Raw genomic sequence first — 19,096 nt, 5'->3', positions numbered from 1 at the left:
AGTCCTCAATTCTGGTCGCCAAGATCTTGGCCAGTAACTTGGCGTCTACGTTGATCAAAGAGATCGGCCTGTATGACCCACAGGCCTCCGGGTCCTTAACCTGTTTCAGAATGAGTGAGATGGTGGCCTGCGGCATCGTCGGGGGTGAACTCCCTCTGTCTCTTGCCTCGTTAAAAACCCTGACCAGCACCGGCCCCACTATCCCGGAATTTGTTTTGTAAAACTCCACCGGATACCCGTCCGGCCCGGGGCTTGACCCGACTGCATGACCTTCAGGCTCCCCAATACCTCTTCAATCCTGACTAGGGCCCCCAGTCCGTCCACCAACCCCCTCCCCACTCTTGGGAAGGTCAGTCCATCCAGGAATCGCCTCATCCCCCCCCCCCCCCCCCCCCCCCCCCCCCCCCCCCCCCCCCCCCCCCCCCCCACCCCCCCGGTCCCCCGGGTGGTTCCAAAGTGTACAGCTTCCTATAAAAGTCCCTAAAGACCTTGTTCAGCCCTGCTGGATCACCCACTAGATTACCTTCCCCATCCATTACCCTCCCTATTTCCCTGGCCGCTTCCCTCTTTCTCAGTTGCTGCGCAAGCATTCTACTGGCCTACTCCCCATGCTCATAAATCGCGCCTTTTACCTTTCTAAGCTGCTCTACAGCCTTGCCTGTAGTCAACACCCCAAATTCGGCCTGCAGCCTCTGTCATTTCCTGAGTAACTCTGGCCTCGGGGATTCCGCATAACTCCTGTCCGTCCGTAGAATTTCCTTAATCAATCGGTCCGTCTCTGCCCTATCTGTCCTGTCCCTGTACGCCCGGATTGAAATCAGCTCCCCACTCACTACTGCCTTCAGTGTCTCCCAGAGCACCGCTGCCGAGACTTCGCCAGTATCGTTCACCTGCAGGTAATTCTGCATGCATTTCCTCAGCCTCTCACACACCGCCTCGTCCGTGACTAGTCCAACTTCCAACCTCCATGGTGGGCGCTGAAAGCTGTCCTTACAAAACTGAAGGTCTACCCAGTGCGGAGCATCGTCCGATATGGCAATTGCCGAATATTCTGCCCCCACCATTCTGGCTAGCAGGTCCCTACTCCCCACAAAGTAGTCAATTCGGGAATACACCTTGTGGACGTGGGAGTAGTACGAGAACTCCCTCGCTGTCGGCCGGCTAAATCTCCACGGATCTGCTCCCCCCATTTGCTCCATGAACCCTCTCAGTTCCTTTGCCATCACTGGCAACCTGCCCGTTCTTGAACATGACCGGTCCAGGCTCGAGTCCAGGACTGTATTAAAGTCCCCGCCCATGATCAACTTACGTGAGTCCAAGTCGGGAATCTTCCCTAGCATTCTCCTAATAAAATCCACATTATCCCAATTAGGGGCATACACACTGACCACGACTACTCTCACCCTTCGAGCTTACCCCTCGCCATAACAAACGTGCTACCCCCATCCACGACTGTGCCCTCCGCCTCAAATTGTACCCTTTTATTAATCAGGATTGCCATCCCCCATCGCCCTAGAATCAAGCCCCGAATGAAAGACCTGACTGACCCAGCCCTTCCTTAACCTAAGCTGATCTGCCACTTTCAGGTGCATCTCCTGCAACAAGTCTATGTCAGCCTTCAGAACCCGCAGATGCGCAAACACATGCCCGTTCACAAACTTCACTGGCCCGTTTAACCCTCTAACATTCCAGGTGATATCAGCCTGGTTGGGGGGCAGTTCGCCCACCCCCCTTTGTCGATCAGCCATCCCCTTTCCTTGGCCAGCCCCCCAGCAATGTGTCGCGCTTCTTCTGGCCTGCCTCCTGGCTGGCTCCACCCATGACCTCCTCACTGTTACCATGCCCAGTTTCCATCCCCATCAGCAGAACAACTCTTCCCCCCCCCCCAGCAACACCATCCTATCACCTAACCCCTGCTCTAATCTAACTATATGGACACCCGCCACCTCGGCTCCCGTTGACTAGCTGCACTCAGCTAGCCTGGGGCTCCCAGCCTTGGCACCAGCCCGTCTCCCACCCATTGTTCCCAGTCACCCCTCCCCCCGACCCCTCCACACCACTTCCCCAGATCAGCCCTACTTTAGCAAACACTCTATACAAGCCATAAACAAGCCCCACAATAGCACAATTCAAGTTAAACAAGAAAAAAAAGAGATAAGAAATAACAGGCACTCTTCAGTCCTACCCATACAGACACAGAAAAGATTGCACAAAGTTCCCCTGAAGCATCCATTTTAACTGTTTTCTTTATTAAGTCCCCCCCCCCCCTCCCAGCTAAACTCCAACTGAGCAAAGAGCCCAAACAGGAAACATTCAGGTAAACCACGCAAAAATCACGCAAAAACAGGAAAAAAAAGATACATCCCAAAATGGGAGAGACACCACATATACTTAAAAGCTCTAACATGAGTCCAAACGCCCTCAGCTCAGGGCCAGCCCTTGCTTCTTAACGAAGTCCATCGCCTCTTCGGGTTCCTCGAAATAGTGGTGCTGACCCTTATATGTAACCCACAGTCGCGCCGGAAAAAGCAGCCTGAATTTCACCTTGTTTTTACACAGTATCTCCTTCACCTGCCTGTAGCCTCCCCTCCTCCTGGCCACCTCCGCGCTCAAATCTTGGTAAACATGCATGGTGGTATTGTCCCAAATACAGCTTTGATGCTCTTTGCCCATTGCAGCACCAGTTCCTTGTCCAGGTACCTGTGAAAGTGTACCACCATCGCTCGTGGGGGACCCCCTTGTCGCGGCTGCCTCACCTGCACTCTGTGTGCCCTGTTCACCACTGGCGGGCACAGGAACACCTCGTTCCCCAGCAACTTCTGAAACATACCTTCCACATATGCGGCAGCGTCTAGGAGGTCTGTCACCTCCGGGAGGCCCACGATTCTCACGTTCTGCCGGCGAGATCTGTTGTCCAGGTCCTCCAGCCTTTCCAGAAGCACTTTTTGCTGGTCCCTCAGCCTCCGAACCGCCACATCCGCCACTGTTTGAAAGTCAGCCTGCTCCTCCACTGACTTCTCAAACTGCTGGAGCTTCTCAGCCTGATCATCTAGCCTTTTTCCCATCCGATCAATCGATTTCTGAAGCGGCTCCAAGTTGTCATGCTTCAAAGTCAAAAAGCCCTTCTGCATAGTCTGCAGCAGCTGCTCCCTTGTGGGCTGGGCTGTCGGCTCCTTGCTCTGAACACCAGCCATGCTGGTCTCTCTCACAGCCTCCACTGTGCCCTTACTCGACCACTTCTTCTGCTGTTTAAGGTCCCTCCGGCTTCTTAGGTCCATACAATTCTGTATGGGTCCTGTGCTTTTCAGTTCCGCGCTCAAAAGCGCAAAAAAGCCAGGGGAAAAGGTCCAAAAGTCCGACCGAAACGGGAGCCACCAAATGTGCGACCTACTCCCTCATAGCCGCCACCGGAAGTCCATGGTTGTGTTAACTGTATTATTAACAGGGAATAGCATAACCTCCGTCTCTTTATGCCTACACAAACACTTTTCCATATCTCTGGATCACTCTGCCTATGTATCATTGTAGCTAATTCCATTTTGATATACAAGAGCGCTGAAGTAATTGAGACAGACATGATGCTGGGAGAAGAAAAGCAAAATTGGTGAACAAAGACACAGAGAAAATTGTATGAGTTGTTTGGGAACAGGGCAAAAAAGAAAGAGGCGAACGAGGAGAGGGGAGTGACTAGGCCAGATAGGAACAGAAAGAGAAACAAAGAACCCGAATAAATTCCTGTGATAAACGGGAAAAAGGTCACATAGGGAGAAACGCTGGAGAAAAGAGACTTTCAAGGTATAAGAGACATTGAAAAAGGGGAAATAATGACACAGGCATGGAGAGAAAGACAAGCAGGTATGCAGAGTGACTTGTAGGGAGGTGAATAGCAGGGACAAAGGTTGCCCCAGGAACGGTACACACGATCCAGGAGTTGGCTTGGTGGTGCCATGAGCGGTTGCCCCCCTCGGTTGCCCCTTCCAGTGACATCCCCCTCCCCCACACTCCCATGGTGGCCCACCACTACGGAGGGTCCCTCACCCCCCTCTGAGCACTGGGGTGGCATGCCCAGCACCATCCCGCCTCCTTGCCTGTGGGCAAAGATGGCTACTCACCTCCTCGGCTCACCACTGAAACCCTTCCGCCAAGTTCAAGTTTTTCAAAAGGAGTACTAATTGGCGCCAGCGTGAACACTTGCTGGGGAGGCCGATGAATGATTGGAGTCCATTGGATATGGAGTGGCTCTGGTTAATTATATGGAAATTGGGCTTAAGTGGTGATAATTGGTTTCTCGCCACGATACGGCGAGTTCCCAATTTTGCCTACGGCAGCGGGCTGGTTGCATCGCAAACTGGCACCTGACGTGTTTATCGTTTATGGCCTCTCCCACTATTCACCGGCCTTGTTTTTCTTGAACAAGAGCGTAATGACGCCGGAGAATCGCGCATTTCCCACAATTAAGCACGAGATGGACAACTTACTCAGGAGATAATGAAGACTGATATGACAAATGGGGACACCTGCTGGCAACACTTGACTGAAGATGGGGCTGAGGTGCATTACTAAGAAGGCTATTGGCAGCTGTACCTTATCACTGGCCTACACTACATTGGGTCCAGGAATGCTTCATGTTGACACAGGGTGAAAAAGCAAAAAAATCCATTCCACATCACAATTTACCAGACATATAAAAGCAGATTCTTATTCTAACACATGATGTGAAATAACAAGCAATTAAATGTCACAAACCTCTTCAACTCCTTTGCCTCCGGTGGTTGATGATTTAGGCTGAAGCAAGATCAGGCAGTTTAACAGCACATTCGTTTCATTCTGGGCAAATGTGATATTTGCATTATCATGTAGTCCAAATATTTCTGGGGTATCATTAAGTGGGAGAGTTTTAATGTACTCAAGGTAGCCCTGTTGGAGAATTGAATGGGATGCAGGTTTAGAAACATCAAATGCACATTTATGATTTTTTAAAAAAAAATAATTTTTATTGGAATTTTTTACAGAAAATATAAAAATATAACAAGTATAGCAACAAGCAGTAATATGCAACTAACAGCCCCATAACACCCACAATTCCCCCCAAACCGTAACGTCACATGTATCACACTCCCCCCACCCACCCCCCAACAAGAGAACTTAACCATAAATTAAAATTAAATAAATCAAATTAAAATTAAATAAGCAAACATAATCAACGTCCCCCCCCCTCCACCCCCCCGGGTTGCTGCTGCTACTGTCCCAGTACCCTATCGTTGAGCCAGAAAGTCGAGGAAGGGTTGCCACCGTTTAAAGAACCCTTGCACCGATCCTCTCAGGGCGAATTTAACCTTCTCAAGCTTAATGAAGCCCGCCATGTCATTGATCCAGGTCTCCACGCTTGGGGGCCTCGCGTCCTTCCACTGTAGCAAAATCCTTCGCCGGGCTACTAGGGACGCAAAGGCCAGCACACCGGCCTCTTTCGCCTCCTGCACTCCCGGCTCCACCCCAACCCCAAAGATCGCGAGTCCCCATCCTGGCTTGACCCTGGATCCCACCACCCTTGACACCGTCCTCGCCACCCCCTTCCAGAACTCCTCCAATGCCGGGCATGCCCAGAACATATGGGCATGGTTCGCTGGACTCCCCGAGCACCTGACACACCTATCTTCACCCCCAAAGAACCTACTCATCCTCGTCCCAGTCATGTGGGCCCTATGCAGCACCTTGAACTGAATGAGGCTAAGCCGCGCACACGAGGAGGAAGAATTTACCCTCTCCAGGGCATCAGCCCATGTCCCGTCTTCGATCTGTTCCCCCAGTTCCCCCTCCCACTTCGTTTTCAGCTCCTCTACTGACACCTCTTCCACCTCCTGCATAAGCTTGTAGATATCGGATATCTTCCCCTCCCCGACCCAGACCCCCGAGAGCACCCTGTCACTCACCCCCCTCGCGGGGAGCGCAGGGAATCCCTCCACCTGCCGTCTAGCAAATGCCTTTACCTGCAGATATCTAAACATGTTTCCCGGCGGGAGCCCAAATTTCTCCTCCAACTCCCCCAGGCTCGCAAACCTTCCGTCGATAAACATGTCCTTCAGCTGTCTAATGCCCGCTCTATACCATCCCCGAAATCCCCCATCCATGTTCCCCGGGACGAACCGATGGTTCCCACTTAACGGAGCCTCCATCGAGCCCCCCACTTCTCCCCTATGTCGCCTCCACTGCCCCCAAATCTTGAGGGTAGCCGCCACCACCGGACTCGTGGTATACCTCGTGGGAGGGAGCGGCCACGGCGCCATTACCAGGGCCCCCAGGCTTGTATCCCCACAGGACGCTCTCTCCATCCGTTTCCATGCTGCCCCCTCCCCCTCCATCACCCACTTACGCACCATCGACACGTTGGCTGCCCAGTAGTACCCCGAGAGGTTGGGCAACGCCAGCCCCCCCCCCCCATCTCTACTCCGCTCCAAGAAGATCCTCTTCACCCTTGGGGTGCCATGCGCCCAAACAAACACATTTATGATTTTTATGCATATTAGGATTTGTACACAAAAACATCCACATACATTGCACCAACTTCTGGTACCCAAGGCCAACGCTTTAAAATCCCTTGTTGAATTTCCTGTAGGTGGATGATGTATATTAAAATGAAGTGCAAACAAAAAAATCAGGAACCAAACATAGGGCTGGATTTTACGGCTCCCCTCCCCACCAGGTGTGTTTTTGGCCGGGTATGGGATGGCGGTGCCATGTAAAATATTTTGGATGTCCTGCCCATCTCTGTCCCACTCACCCTGGCCTGTTCCCCATATTATAATACAGGGGCTGGGTAAGTTACCCACCAGGCCACCTGTCCTCACACCTACTGAGTCCCTTAACTGCCCAATTATTTGATAATTAAGGGCTTCAACCTGCCTCTACAACCATAAACCAAATATTCACCAGCTGTGACTCAATTGGTAGCACTCACATCTGTGTCAGAAGGTTGTCAGTTTAATTTTTATTCCAGAGACTGGAGCACAGAAGTATAGGTTGACATACAGCACAGTACTGAGGAAGCTCATGGGTCCAAACCAACATCCTGTCAGTTCTCTGAGGTGGACTGAAAAGATCTTGGGCGGGATTCTCCGTTAGCCAACGCTGAAATCGGGGCGTGTGATCAGGTGGAGAATAGCTCCCGGTGCTGAAATTGCGGCAGGAGCCAGTTTGACGCCAAATCGTGATGCTCCACCTCCCTGAAATTGACATCATTGCGACGCACAGCGCGCGTAGTTGCAACACAATTTGCATAGCATTAGTGGGCCCGCCCGCGATTCTCCGCCTCCGGTGTGCCGAGTTCCCAAAGGTGCGGTCCACGTGTACTCTCACAAATCGTGCACCTGGTGTGGTGGCTGCTGAGAGAGAGGGCATACGGACAGTGTCCAGCACTGCCATACTTCACCGATAGTGGTGCTCTGCCAGGGCTGGTGGGACTAGTGGGGAGTGGCCAGGAGATGGGCTGTGGGGTCGGGGTAGACGGCTACGCAACACCATTACCGCAGCTGGCAAGATGGTGATGCACCTGCGCATGCCGCTGACAGCCCGCTTTCAACCTGGTGCCCTGGGTCGTATAGGTGACACCCAGGGTGGTGCCCTCTAGCCCCAGCTGACCTATCAGCTGTATGGGTGTTCCAGTGACCTGTCCCATCTTTTTGGCCCCGATCAGTGGCAGCTTGCTAACCCTGCGAGTGTCCGTCATGGACCCGACGATTCCCGCATCGTTTTTCGTGGGTTTTAATTGTGTTCCATGCGGCGCTGGTGCTAGCCCCTCACCGGTAGCAAAATTGATGTGGGTTTGGCGTTGATTGTTCTGACATGAAAGACCATGGATTCTCCGGTTGGGGTCAACACTTAGACTCAGATATGTGATTGTGAGTGGGGAGTTGGAAGGCGCACCATTGGTGTTGGTAAATATGTCCGTCCCAATTTGGGATGATGTGGGTTTTATGAAGGGGTTGCTGGTTGCGATCCCGGATTTAGCCACACATCAGTTGATCATGGAAGGAGATTTTAACTGTGTCCGAGAGCCGAGGGTGGATAGGTTGAGCTCCAGGTCAATGGGTAGGGTACGAATGGCAAGAGAGCTGGGGGGGGGGTTTATGGAAAGGATGGGTATGGTGGATCTATGGCACTTTCAGAACCCGGGGGAAGGGAGTATTCCTTTTTTTCACGCATCTATAAGGTGTACTCGAGGATTGATTACTTTGTAGTGAGTCGGGAGATTTTGGTTGGGGTGGAGGGGGCAGAGTATGCAGGGATAGTTATCTTGGACCATGCACCCCACTGGCTGGATATTCGTTCTAGATTGGAACGAGAGCAGAGGCCATGGTGGAGGTTTGATTTGGGGTTGTTGGCGGATGGAGGTTTTTGTGATAAGGTAAGGGCAGCGATAAAGGGATATGTGGAGTTGGATCACAATGGTATCAGCGGCCATGTTTCGGGAAGCACTGAATGCACTGGTCCGGGGGAAAATTATTTTATTTACGGTTCGTGCAGATAGGGAAAGGAGTCTAGTGAGCGACATAGTGGAGGTGGACAGAGAGTATTCGAGGGAGCCCACCAGGGAGGGATTGATGAGGAGGAAAAAGTTGCAGGGGCAGTTTGACAGGTTGACAACGGGGAGGGTGGGAGGGCAACTGCATTGGGCAAGAGGGGTGCCGTATAAGAATGGGGAGAAGGCGAGCTGCATGCTGGCATACCAGCTGCAGAGCAGGCCACGTCTAGAGAAATGTTGAAGATACGGACTGAGACTAGGGAAGTGGTGTCGGAGCCGGGGAAGATAAACTAGGTGTTTAGGGAGTACTACTAGGGACCTTACGAGGCGGACCTGGGGGGAGAGGAGGGGACATGGGGCGGTTTCTGGACGAGCTGGAATTTCCCCAGATGGAGGAAACAAAGAGGAAGGCGTTGGAGAAGCCTGGGGCTGAGGGAGGTGCTGGATAGTATCAAGGGTATGAAGTCGGGGAAGGCCTCGGGGCGGATGGGTATCCGGCGGAATTTGAAAAGGAATTTGCGACGGACCTGGCACCACATCTGTTGGGGCGTTTAATGAAGCGCTGGAGAAGGGGGAGCTGCCGGAGATGGTGACGCAGGCAGTAATCATACTAATCAGGAAAAAGGGGAACGGCCCGGTGGAATGTGGGTCATATAGGCCCATATCACTACTGAATATGGATGTGAAAGTATTGGCTAAGTTGTTGGCATGGAGGATTATGTCCCAGGGGTTGTTGCAGAAGATCAATTAGGCTTTGTGAAGGGCAGGCAGCTCGCGAGTATTATCAGACGGCTGTTGAATGTAGTGATGAATCTGTCGGGGGCTCTGGTACCAAAGGTGGTGGTGTCCATGGACGCAGAGAAGGTTTATGAAAGGGTGGAGTGGCAGTACGTGTTCGAGGTTTTGGGAAGGTTTGGGTTTGGGCCAAGATTTGTGGCATGGGTACGGTTGCTGTATGTGGCACCAAGGGTGAGTGTGAGTACGAATAATGAGTTTGCGAAGCTTTGACTTACACACGGGTATGAGCACAGTAAGAAGTCTTACAACACCAGGTTAAAGTCCAACATGTTTGTTTCAAACACTAGTTTTCGGAGCACTGCTCCTTCCTCAGGTGAATGACACCGACGCCGGCATCTCCACAACAGGGGTATGAGGCAGGGATGCCTGCTGTCGCCGTTGATGTTTGTGCTGGCCATAGAGCCATTGGCGATGTATCTTAGGGGGTCGGTGGAGTGGCAGGGGATTATGCGGGGACAGATGGAGCATTGGGTGTCACTCTATGCCGATGACCTGTTGCTGTATGTTTCGGATCTGCTGGTGAGTAAGGTAAGGATTATGGGCCTGCTGGGGAGGTTTGGAGGGTTCTCAGCGTATAAACTGAACGTAGGGAAAAGCAAAGTTTTCCCGATGAATGAGCTGGGACAGCGGGCTAATTTAGAGGGGATGCCATTTATGGTAGTGAGGGACGGACGGGACTCCATAAGTAGAACTTAACAAAGCTGTGGAGGAAACAAGGGGCAATCTCAGGAGGTGGTGTACACTGCAGTTGAAGTTGGCTGGGCGGTCCAAGTGATGAAAATGAATATTCTGACAAAGTTCTTGTTTATTTTTCAGGCTCTCCCGATCTTTATACCAACGGCCTTTATTTGGAAATTGGACACAATCATTTTGGGCTTTATATGAGCAGTGAAGATGCCGAGGGTGGGGAGGAACCTGCTACCGAGGCAGAGGCAAAAGGGGGGGGGGGGTTGGCATTTTGGAATTTGCTTCATTATTATTGGCCAGCGAATGTGGATAAGGTGCGGCCATGGTGGGAAGAAGAAGGGGTAGAGTGGGTTAAGATGGAGAAGGAATCTTGTAAGGGATCCAGTTTGAGGGCTATGGTCACGGTCGCGTTGCCAATGGCTCCGAGTAAGTATTCAGGGAGCCCAGTACTGCAATCCACGGTGAAGATATGGAATCAATTGAAGAGGCATTTTAGGGTGGAAGGGATGTTGGTGTTAATGCCACTGTGCGAGAATCATGAGTTTGAGCCGAGGTTGGGGGATGGATAGTGTATACAGGAGGTGGAGGGAAGTGGGGCTGGTCAAGGCGAGGGATCTGTATTTGGAGGAAAGGTCCGCCAGTCTGGATGAGCTAAGGGAGAGGATAGAGCTGCTGAGGGGGAGTGAATTCAGGTATCTGCAGGTTAGGAACTTTGTGTGAAAGGTCTGGAGGGGGTTCCCTAGGTTGCCGGGATACACCCTGCAGGAGCAACTGCTGTTTCCGGATGTGGAAGGGGAGGGAAGAACTGGGGATATATACAAATGCCTGGGGGAGCAGGGAGGCGAGTATGTGGTGAAGATCAAGGAGAAATGGGAAGGTGAGTTGGGAGGGGAGATCAAATGGGGAGTATGGAGTGAGGCACTGCGTAGGGTAAACGGGACCTCCTCCTATGCAAGGATGAATCTGATATAGTTTAAGGTGGTACACATGACTTGGGCGAGAATGAGTGGGTTCTTCCAGGGGGTTGCAGATGAGTGTGAGAGGTGTGGACAGGGGAGAGCGAATCACACACACATGTTTTGGGGTTGCAAAAAAGTGGGAAGATTTGAAGTGGGAGTGTATGCGGCCCTCACCAGGATAGCGGGGGAGGAGGTGGACCCGGACCCTTTGGTGGCAATATTTGGGGTTTCAGAGAAGCGTTGGCTCATGTTTATTTCCAAACTGAACTAAAAATATCCACCTCATCCTCCATCTGTTCTTTTCCAAACTTCTGATCAAAAATCGTTTCTGATAATTGCACTTCAACTTCATCTTCACTCTTTAATTTCTCCTCTTGTCTTAACCTGTTACTACACAATCCGGAAAAATCCCATGATATTTGTCCTTCAACACTTCAGTTGTTTGATTTTCCACTGGCTTATCAACCACAGTAGGCATCACCCCCACCTGTGATCCTGCTAAATCGTTACCCAAGATAAACTGTATTCCTGGACAAGAGACTTTCTCTATTACTCCTACTATCACTTCACCACTCTTCTGGACTTTCCAACCTTTCCTTATATAATGGAACACTACTCCTCTCACCAGGAATTCCACATATTACCACCTTTTCTGGCAACATTCCTCCCAAACTACATAAATCTTCATCTCTTATCATCAAAGGTTGACTAGCTCCCGTATCTCTTAAAATTGTGACTTCTTTACCTGCTCCTCCTGATACACATGAGTAAACTTTACCCACACAAGTACATTCCTTAAATCGATCTGGCACCTTCTTACCAATCACCTCTTGATCAGGCTGTACAATCTTTTGCACCTCCTTCGCTTCACTTGGGCTTTCCTTTACCACTTTAACAAACCCTGTTAAACAAACCCTGTCTTGTCCTGTTTTACCACATCAGCCTTCCCAGTGCTTTACATCAACAACCAACACTGGGACTTTACATGGCCTAGCTTATTACAGTGAAAACATTTCATTTCTCTTCCACCCTCCTGGATTTCTTTTTTAATCTGAGGTACACTCTCCTTACTATCTCCAATCAGATCTCCTTCACCTCTACCACTTGAGTATTTCTCTTTTCCTCAGTTTCTATCCCTGACAGGCTGAAACTGATGTTGGAAACCAAACTTTGATTTACGAACTAATACATAATCATTTGCCATTTCTGCTGCTAACCTTGAAGTTTTAACCGTCTGCTCTTCCACAGGAGTTCTCACTACATCAGGAACTGAAATTTTAAAATCCTCCAAAAGTATAAATTCTCTGAGAGCTACATACGTTTGGTCTATTTTCAAAGCCCTTATCCACCTGTCAAAATTACTCTGTTTGATCCTTTCAAACTCCATGTATGTTTGACCAGGTTCTTTCCTTAAATTTCTAAACCTTTGTCTGTAGGCTTTAGGCACTAGTTCACACTTTTCCACATTGTATTTCATCTGCCACTTCATTGCCCACTCTCCTAGCCTGTCCAAATCATTCTGCAGCCCCCTTGCTTCATCAATACTACCTGTCCCCCTACAGATCTTTGTATCATCTGCAAACTTAGCGACAGTGCCTTCAGTTCCTTCTTTCCATTTTTCACCTCCTCATACGTTCCAGATATGTCCTTTGATAGTGATGCAAACACTTCACTAGCCCTACCTACCAACATTGTTTCAATCAGTAATACCCACATGTCCTGTGGCCATTTCATTTGTTTAGCTACCTTCTCAAATGAAATGAAAAAGGCATCTACCTTCTTCTCATCAAATCTTGACATGAATGCTAACATTGCATTTGCCTTCCTAACTGCCGACTGAACCTGCACGTTAACCTTAAGAGAATCGTGAACAAGGACTCCCAAGTCCCTCTGTGCTTCTGATTTCCTAAGCATTTCCCCATTTAGAAAATAGTCTATGCCTAAATTCCTCCTTCCCATTTAAAAAATAGTCTATGCCTAAATTCCTCCTTCCAAAGTGCATAACCTCACACTTTTCCACATTGTATTTCATCTGTCACTTCATTGCCCACTCTCCTAGCCTGTCCAAATCCTTCTGCAGCCCCCTTGCTTCATCAATACTACCTGTCCCCCTACAGATATTTGTATCATCTGCAAACTTAGCGAGAGTGCCTTCAGTTCCTTCTTCCAGATCATTAATGCATATTGTGAAAAGTTGTGATCCCAGCACAGACACCTGAGGCACACCACTAGTCACCGGCTGCCATCCTGAAAAAGACCCTTTTATCCCCACCCTCTGCCTTCTGCCAGTCAGCCAATCCTCTATTCATGCCAGGATCTTACCCTCAACACCATGGGCTCTTAACTTATTTAACAATCTCCTATGTGGCACCTTGTCAAAGGCCTTCTGGAAATCTAAAGAATCACGTCCTCTGATTCTCTATCTAACTTCCTTGTTAGCTCCTCAAAAAACTCTAACAGATTTGTCAGTCATTTTTTTTCTATAAATTTAGTGTACCCAATTCATTTTTTCCAATTAAGGGACATTTTAGCTTGGCCAATCCACCTCGCCTGCACATCTTTGGGTTGTGGGGGCAAAAGCCATGCAAACATGGGGAGAATGTGCAAACTCCACATGGACAGTGACCCAGAGCCGGGATTGAACCTGGGACCTCGGCGCCGCAAGTCAGCAGTGCTACTCACTGCACCACTGTGCTGCCCCTCACATTTGTCAGACATGACCTCCTGTTGACAAAGCCGTACTTCCAGCTGACTACAAATTAAAAGATTGAGCTGCACATTAAAAGCATGCCAAATGTGCATGAGGCTGTCAGTATTTTGGAGTAGTATCTCCCAGGAGCATCCAGTGCTGAGTAAAACAAGCATTTTGTTGCTATTGCCCTTCACAATGACCTATAAATGTGAGGTTAGAGTTTCCATTTTAATAAAGCTGAGGACAGCACAAAGGAATTGGCAGAAGTCTGCATCTGATATGCGCATTGCCCTCTCTTCCTGTGAACTTGATCAGAGTGAGGTCATGCAGACCAAGCAGGCTTCCCTTTTGCATTAAAGGTAAGTGAACGTGGTGTGTGTCGCGAACGTTGGCCGGCATGGGTCGTGATGGTCGCCCGGTTTAGGTCCCGAAGATCGGCCAGTTGGCAAAAGTGGGTCCCGGGAAAAAACGTTTGAAAACCACTGCCCTAGAACATCACCCTGGAGCATACATAGCAAAAGCTGACACACTGAGTTGTCTCCTGCTACCCTCAGGCCTGGCTCCCTTGCGGCGTTAGAAGAGGCCACCATGTCCTTAAATGTCTTAAGAGACCTCACCGGTATCGGCAAAACAGATCAAGGCTTGGATAGGAAAGGACCCAATATTGTCTAAACTGAGACACATGGGACGGGATTCTTCGCGAACCGGCGGGGCGGGCCTCTCCGGCGCCGAGGAGTGGCGTGAACCACTCCGGCATTGGGACGCCTTCCGCACCTTCAGGGGCTAGGCTGGTGCTGGAGTGTTTGGCGCCGCGCCAACTGGCGCGGAAGGGCTTGGTGCCACGCCAACCAGCGCCGAAGGGCCTACGGCGGCCGGCATGAGTTGGCGCTTGCGCGGAAGTGCCAGCGTGTGCTGGCGTCATCCCAGCGCATGCGCAGGGGGGTTCTTCTCCGCACTGGCCATGGCGGAGGTTGACAGTGGCCGGTGCGGAGGGAAAGATGCCCCTACGGCACAGGCCCGCCCGCAGATCGGTGGGCCCCGATCGCGAGCCAGGCCACCGTGAGGGCTCCCCCCCAGGGCCTGATCCCCCCGTACCCTGACCGAGGATTCTGCAGGCTGCCCGTGGAGCCAGGACCCGCTGGTAAGGACCTGTTGTGATTTACAGCGGCGGGACCTGCCGAAAACAGTAATTTCATTTGAAGCCTACTTGTGACAATAAGCGATTTTCATTTCACAGGGGACTCTGTCTCGCTGGTAGTGAAGACTCAGGTTCTGACATGGAGGCCAAGGATCAGGTTTTCCCCCCCGTAGCCGGAACTGATGAAGACCCAGTGTCGGTGACCCCCAGCTGCTCTCTGAGGAAGCGAAGGTCACCTGTCTGTTTTACACCATCCGATCCGGCTCCAATTGCCACTGACTCGAGGCCAAGGGCAAAAGAGGCAGAGGAGACTTCATTGCCGTAGAAGCACCGGGATGAAATGGACTTGAGAGGGGAGGGATAAGACCACGGGGGATTGTTGATTGATCGCCCCATGGGGTTCGTGAAGTACAAGTTCTCGTATTGAGTGGCTGGAGATTTGCACAATAGTGTCTCACTGGTGGGGCATTAAAAGTTATTGATCTCTGTGGTGATTGTAACAACAATATGAAATTAGGTGAATGAGAATTTTTTAGTTGCCCAAGATAGTAGGAGAGCTCCCTGCTCTTTGAATAGTGGCATAAGATCTGCAAAAACGACCTCAACATGCATAGATGGCTTCCATTATAAAGGTAATTTTTTTTTTGTTAGGTCTGGGTATCAGAGGATATGGAGCTGAGGCTGTTACATGGAGCAGAGGTAGAGATCTAATTGAATGGCAGAGTAGACCCAAGAAGATCAATGGCTCCTATAGTAAAAGCAAATTACTGCAGATACTGGAAATCTGAAACGAAAACAGAAAATGTTAGAAATACTAACAGAACATTTTAGAAATACTAACAGAAAATGTTAGAAATACTTAGAAGGTCTGGCCGCATCTATGCAGAAAGAAACAGAGTTTTGATTTGAATATGACACTTCTTTGGAACTGAAGGAAGATAGAAATGTGATAGGTTTAAATGGCTCCCATGCGCAGGGAGACAAATCCTACTGTCTGCCAGTATTATGCACTCCACATCCTGAATTGGAACTTAAACTCATTGACTCAGAGGATGTGTGCTACCAACTGATGTAACTTGGAAGTTAAGGGAAGGGTTTCTAACTCATCAGTCCTATAGCATGAAACTTTGCTGTTCAGAAGAACAAATGGGAAATTCGGGGATATGCTATGCAAAATGTTCCCATCATAACAGCTGGGAAGACTTCCACATAAAATTGTAAAATTATCTCTACAATTTTTATATGTAATTTCAGACAAGATCAGTAATACGTTAACTTTACAAATCTGCTTAGAAGCATTAAAATAATGAAACGATTAAATAAGAATAGTTGCTTAAAAAAGTGTGCACTTGCTTCAAGCTCAGTGTCAGTATCGATCTGCCTGTAGATTCCAGACGCTGAGTATATAAAACCTTCTTCCAGGACGTCTGGATTATAAAAGTCTGACAAAATGTTCATTATGCACCGCCTGTCCCAGTCGTCTGTCACACGGCCTCCGTAATTAATCTCCCCAGCTGTATACTTCAGCACCTGTGAAGTCAGGGCAACAGACCATTAGAATATATATTTTTTTGAAAATATTTTTATTGGAATTTTTGCACTTAATATCAAAACTTTGCAGAACAATATAAAAACAATAATAATAACCAAAACAGTAACAACACCAACACGAGTATAATAAGTTGTCACTGCGTCTGTGACAGTAGTCCCAGTAATATTACCTTACATATTATAATCCTTACATTATTTACATTCGTGTGTAATGTACATTTTTTTTTACAGTGTTCTCATTGGGATTTTTAACATTTGGTCATAAGAATTATACACAAATTTCCATTCGTATTTACAATTACTGCCTTTGCTTTTCCCTACTGTTCTATGAGTTGTCCGTGTGTCTGGGCCTCTGGGGAACGTTTTTGTCTCCTTGCGGAGAAAGTCGCACAGCTGCAGATACCTGAGCTTGTTCCTTTGAGGAATTGGACCCTCTCTGAGAGTTCCCCAGGATTGTCAGTCTATCGTCCATGTATATGTCCTCTATTCTCAGTGTCCCTCTGTCCTCCATTCACATCGCAAATGTATCCTCTCCGTTGTGAACCTTTGATTGTTGAAGATGGGGGCCTCTATGGACATCTTGCCAAGCTTGAAATGGTGCCTGAACTGGTCCCATATCCTTAGTGTAGCCACTCCCACCAGGCTCCTGGAGTGTGTGAGTGGGGGGCCAGGAGAGCTGCAGTGGCCAGCGCTCGTGCAGGAGCCCTCCTCCATTCGGACCCAGTCCACCTCCAGCTCCCTCAGCCACCCCCTCATATTCTCCACGTTTGCTGCCCAGGGGTAGAACAGGAGGTTTGGTAGGGCCAGGCCTCCCACGTGTCACCCTCGCTGTAAGGTAGTCTTGCGTATCCTAGGGAATCTCGCACACCCCCTCCCTCCCCCCAGACGAAGGCCATGATTAACTTAAAAAATTTTTTTTAGAGTACCCAATTCATTTTTTCCAATTAAGGGGCAATTTAGCGTGGCCAATCCACCTAGTTTGAAACATTTTTGTGTTGTGGCAGCGAAACCCACGCAAACACTGGGAGAATGTGCAAATTCCACACGGATAGTGACCCAGAGCCGGGATAGAACATGGGACCTCGGCGCTGTGAGGCCGCAGTGCTAACCGTGGTTTACAAAAGTAGTTGAATCACTTGTCAAGAGGAAGAAGGAGGCTTATGTAAAGATGAGACGTGAAGGTTCAGTTAGGGCGCTCGAGAGTTACAAGTTAGCTAGGAAGGACCTAAAGAGAGAGCTAAGAAGAGCCCGGAGGAGACATGAGATGTCTTTGTCAGGTAGGATCAAGGATAACCCTAAAGCTTTCTATAGCTATGTCAGGAATAAAAGTATGACTAGGGTAAGAGTAGGGCCAGTCAAGGACAGTAGTGGGAAGTTGTGCGTTGAGTCCGAGGAGTTAAGAGAGATGCTAAATGAATATTTTTTGTCAGTATTCACACAGGATAAAGACAATGTTGTCGAGGAGAATACTGAGTTACAGGCTACTAGACTAGAAGGGTTTGAGGTTAATAAGGAGGAGGTGTTAGCAATTCTGGAAAGTGTGAAAATAGATACATCCCCTGGGTCGGATGGGATTTATCCTAGAATTCTCTGGGAAGCTAGGAAGGCGATTGCTGAGCCTTTGGCTTTGATCTTTATGTCGTCATTGTCTACAAGAATAGCCCAGAAAGGGCAGCACGGTGGCCTAGTGGTTAGCACAACCGCCTCACGGCGCTGAGGTCCCAGGTTCGATCCCGGCTCTGGGTCACTGTCCGTGTGGAGTTTGCACATTCTCCCCGTGTCTGCGTGGGTTTCGCCCCCACAACCCAAAAATGTGCAGAGTAGGTGGATTGGCCAAGCTAAATTGCCCCCTTAATTGGAAAAAATAATTGGATAATCTAAATTTATAAAAAAAAGAATAGCCCAGAAGACTAGAGGATAGCAAATGTTGTCTCCTTGTTCAAGAAGGGGAGTAGAGACAACCCTGGTAACTATAGACCAGTGAGCCTTACTTCTGTTGTGGGCAAAGTCTTGGAAAGGTTTATAAGAGATAGGATACATAATCATTGAGAAAGGGATAATTTGATTAGGGATAGTCAACACGGTTTTGTGAAGGGTAGGTCGTGCCTCACAAAACTTATTGAGTTTTTTGAGAAAGTGACCCAAACAGGTGGACGAGGGTAAAGCAGTTGATGTGGTGTATATGGATTTCAGTAAAGCATTTGATAAGGCTCCCCACGGTAGGCTATTGCAGAAAATACGGAGGCATGGGATTCAGGGTGATTTAGCAGTTTGGATCAGAAATTGGCAAGCTGTAAGAAGACAGAGGGTGGTGGTTGATGGGAAATGTTCAGCCTGGAGTTCAGTTACTAGTGGTGGACCACAAGGATCTGTTTTGGGACCACTGCTGTTTGTCATTTTTATAAATGACCTGGAGGTGGGCATAGAAGGATGGGTGAGTAAATTTGCAGATGACACTAAAGTCGGTGGAGTTGTGGACAGTGCGGAAGGATGTTGCAGGTTACAGAGGGACATAGATAAGCTGCAGAGCTGGGCTGAGAGGTGGCAAATGGAGTTTAATGCAGAAAAGTGTGAGGTGATTCATTTGGAAGGAGTAACAGGAATACAGAGTATTGGGCTAATGGTAAGATTCTTGGTAGTGTGGATGAGCAGAGAGATCTCGGTGTCCATGTACATAGATCTCTGAAAGTTGCCACCCAGGTTGATAGGGTTGTAAAGAAGGCGGACGGTGTGTTAGCTTTTATTAGTAGAGG

General features: G+C 49.2%; 1 protein-coding gene across 1 annotated transcript in view; it reads right to left on the bottom strand.

The window, feature by feature from the left end:
• Positions 1-19,096, bottom strand: part of dnah1 (dynein, axonemal, heavy chain 1) — a 995,196-nt gene that overhangs the window by 61,995 nt on the left and 914,105 nt on the right. Inside the window, 2 exon segments of the mRNA XM_038812191.1 lie at positions 4,747-4,917; positions 16,146-16,322. Of these exon segments, the coding sequence (XP_038668119.1) occupies positions 4,747-4,917; positions 16,146-16,322 (348 nt within the window).

Source organism: Scyliorhinus canicula, chromosome 11, assembly GCF_902713615.1.
Source record: "Scyliorhinus canicula chromosome 11, sScyCan1.1, whole genome shotgun sequence".
NCBI classification, from domain to species: Eukaryota; Metazoa; Chordata; class Chondrichthyes; order Carcharhiniformes; family Scyliorhinidae; genus Scyliorhinus; species Scyliorhinus canicula.
This window is presented reverse-complemented; position numbering and strand designations above follow the sequence as displayed.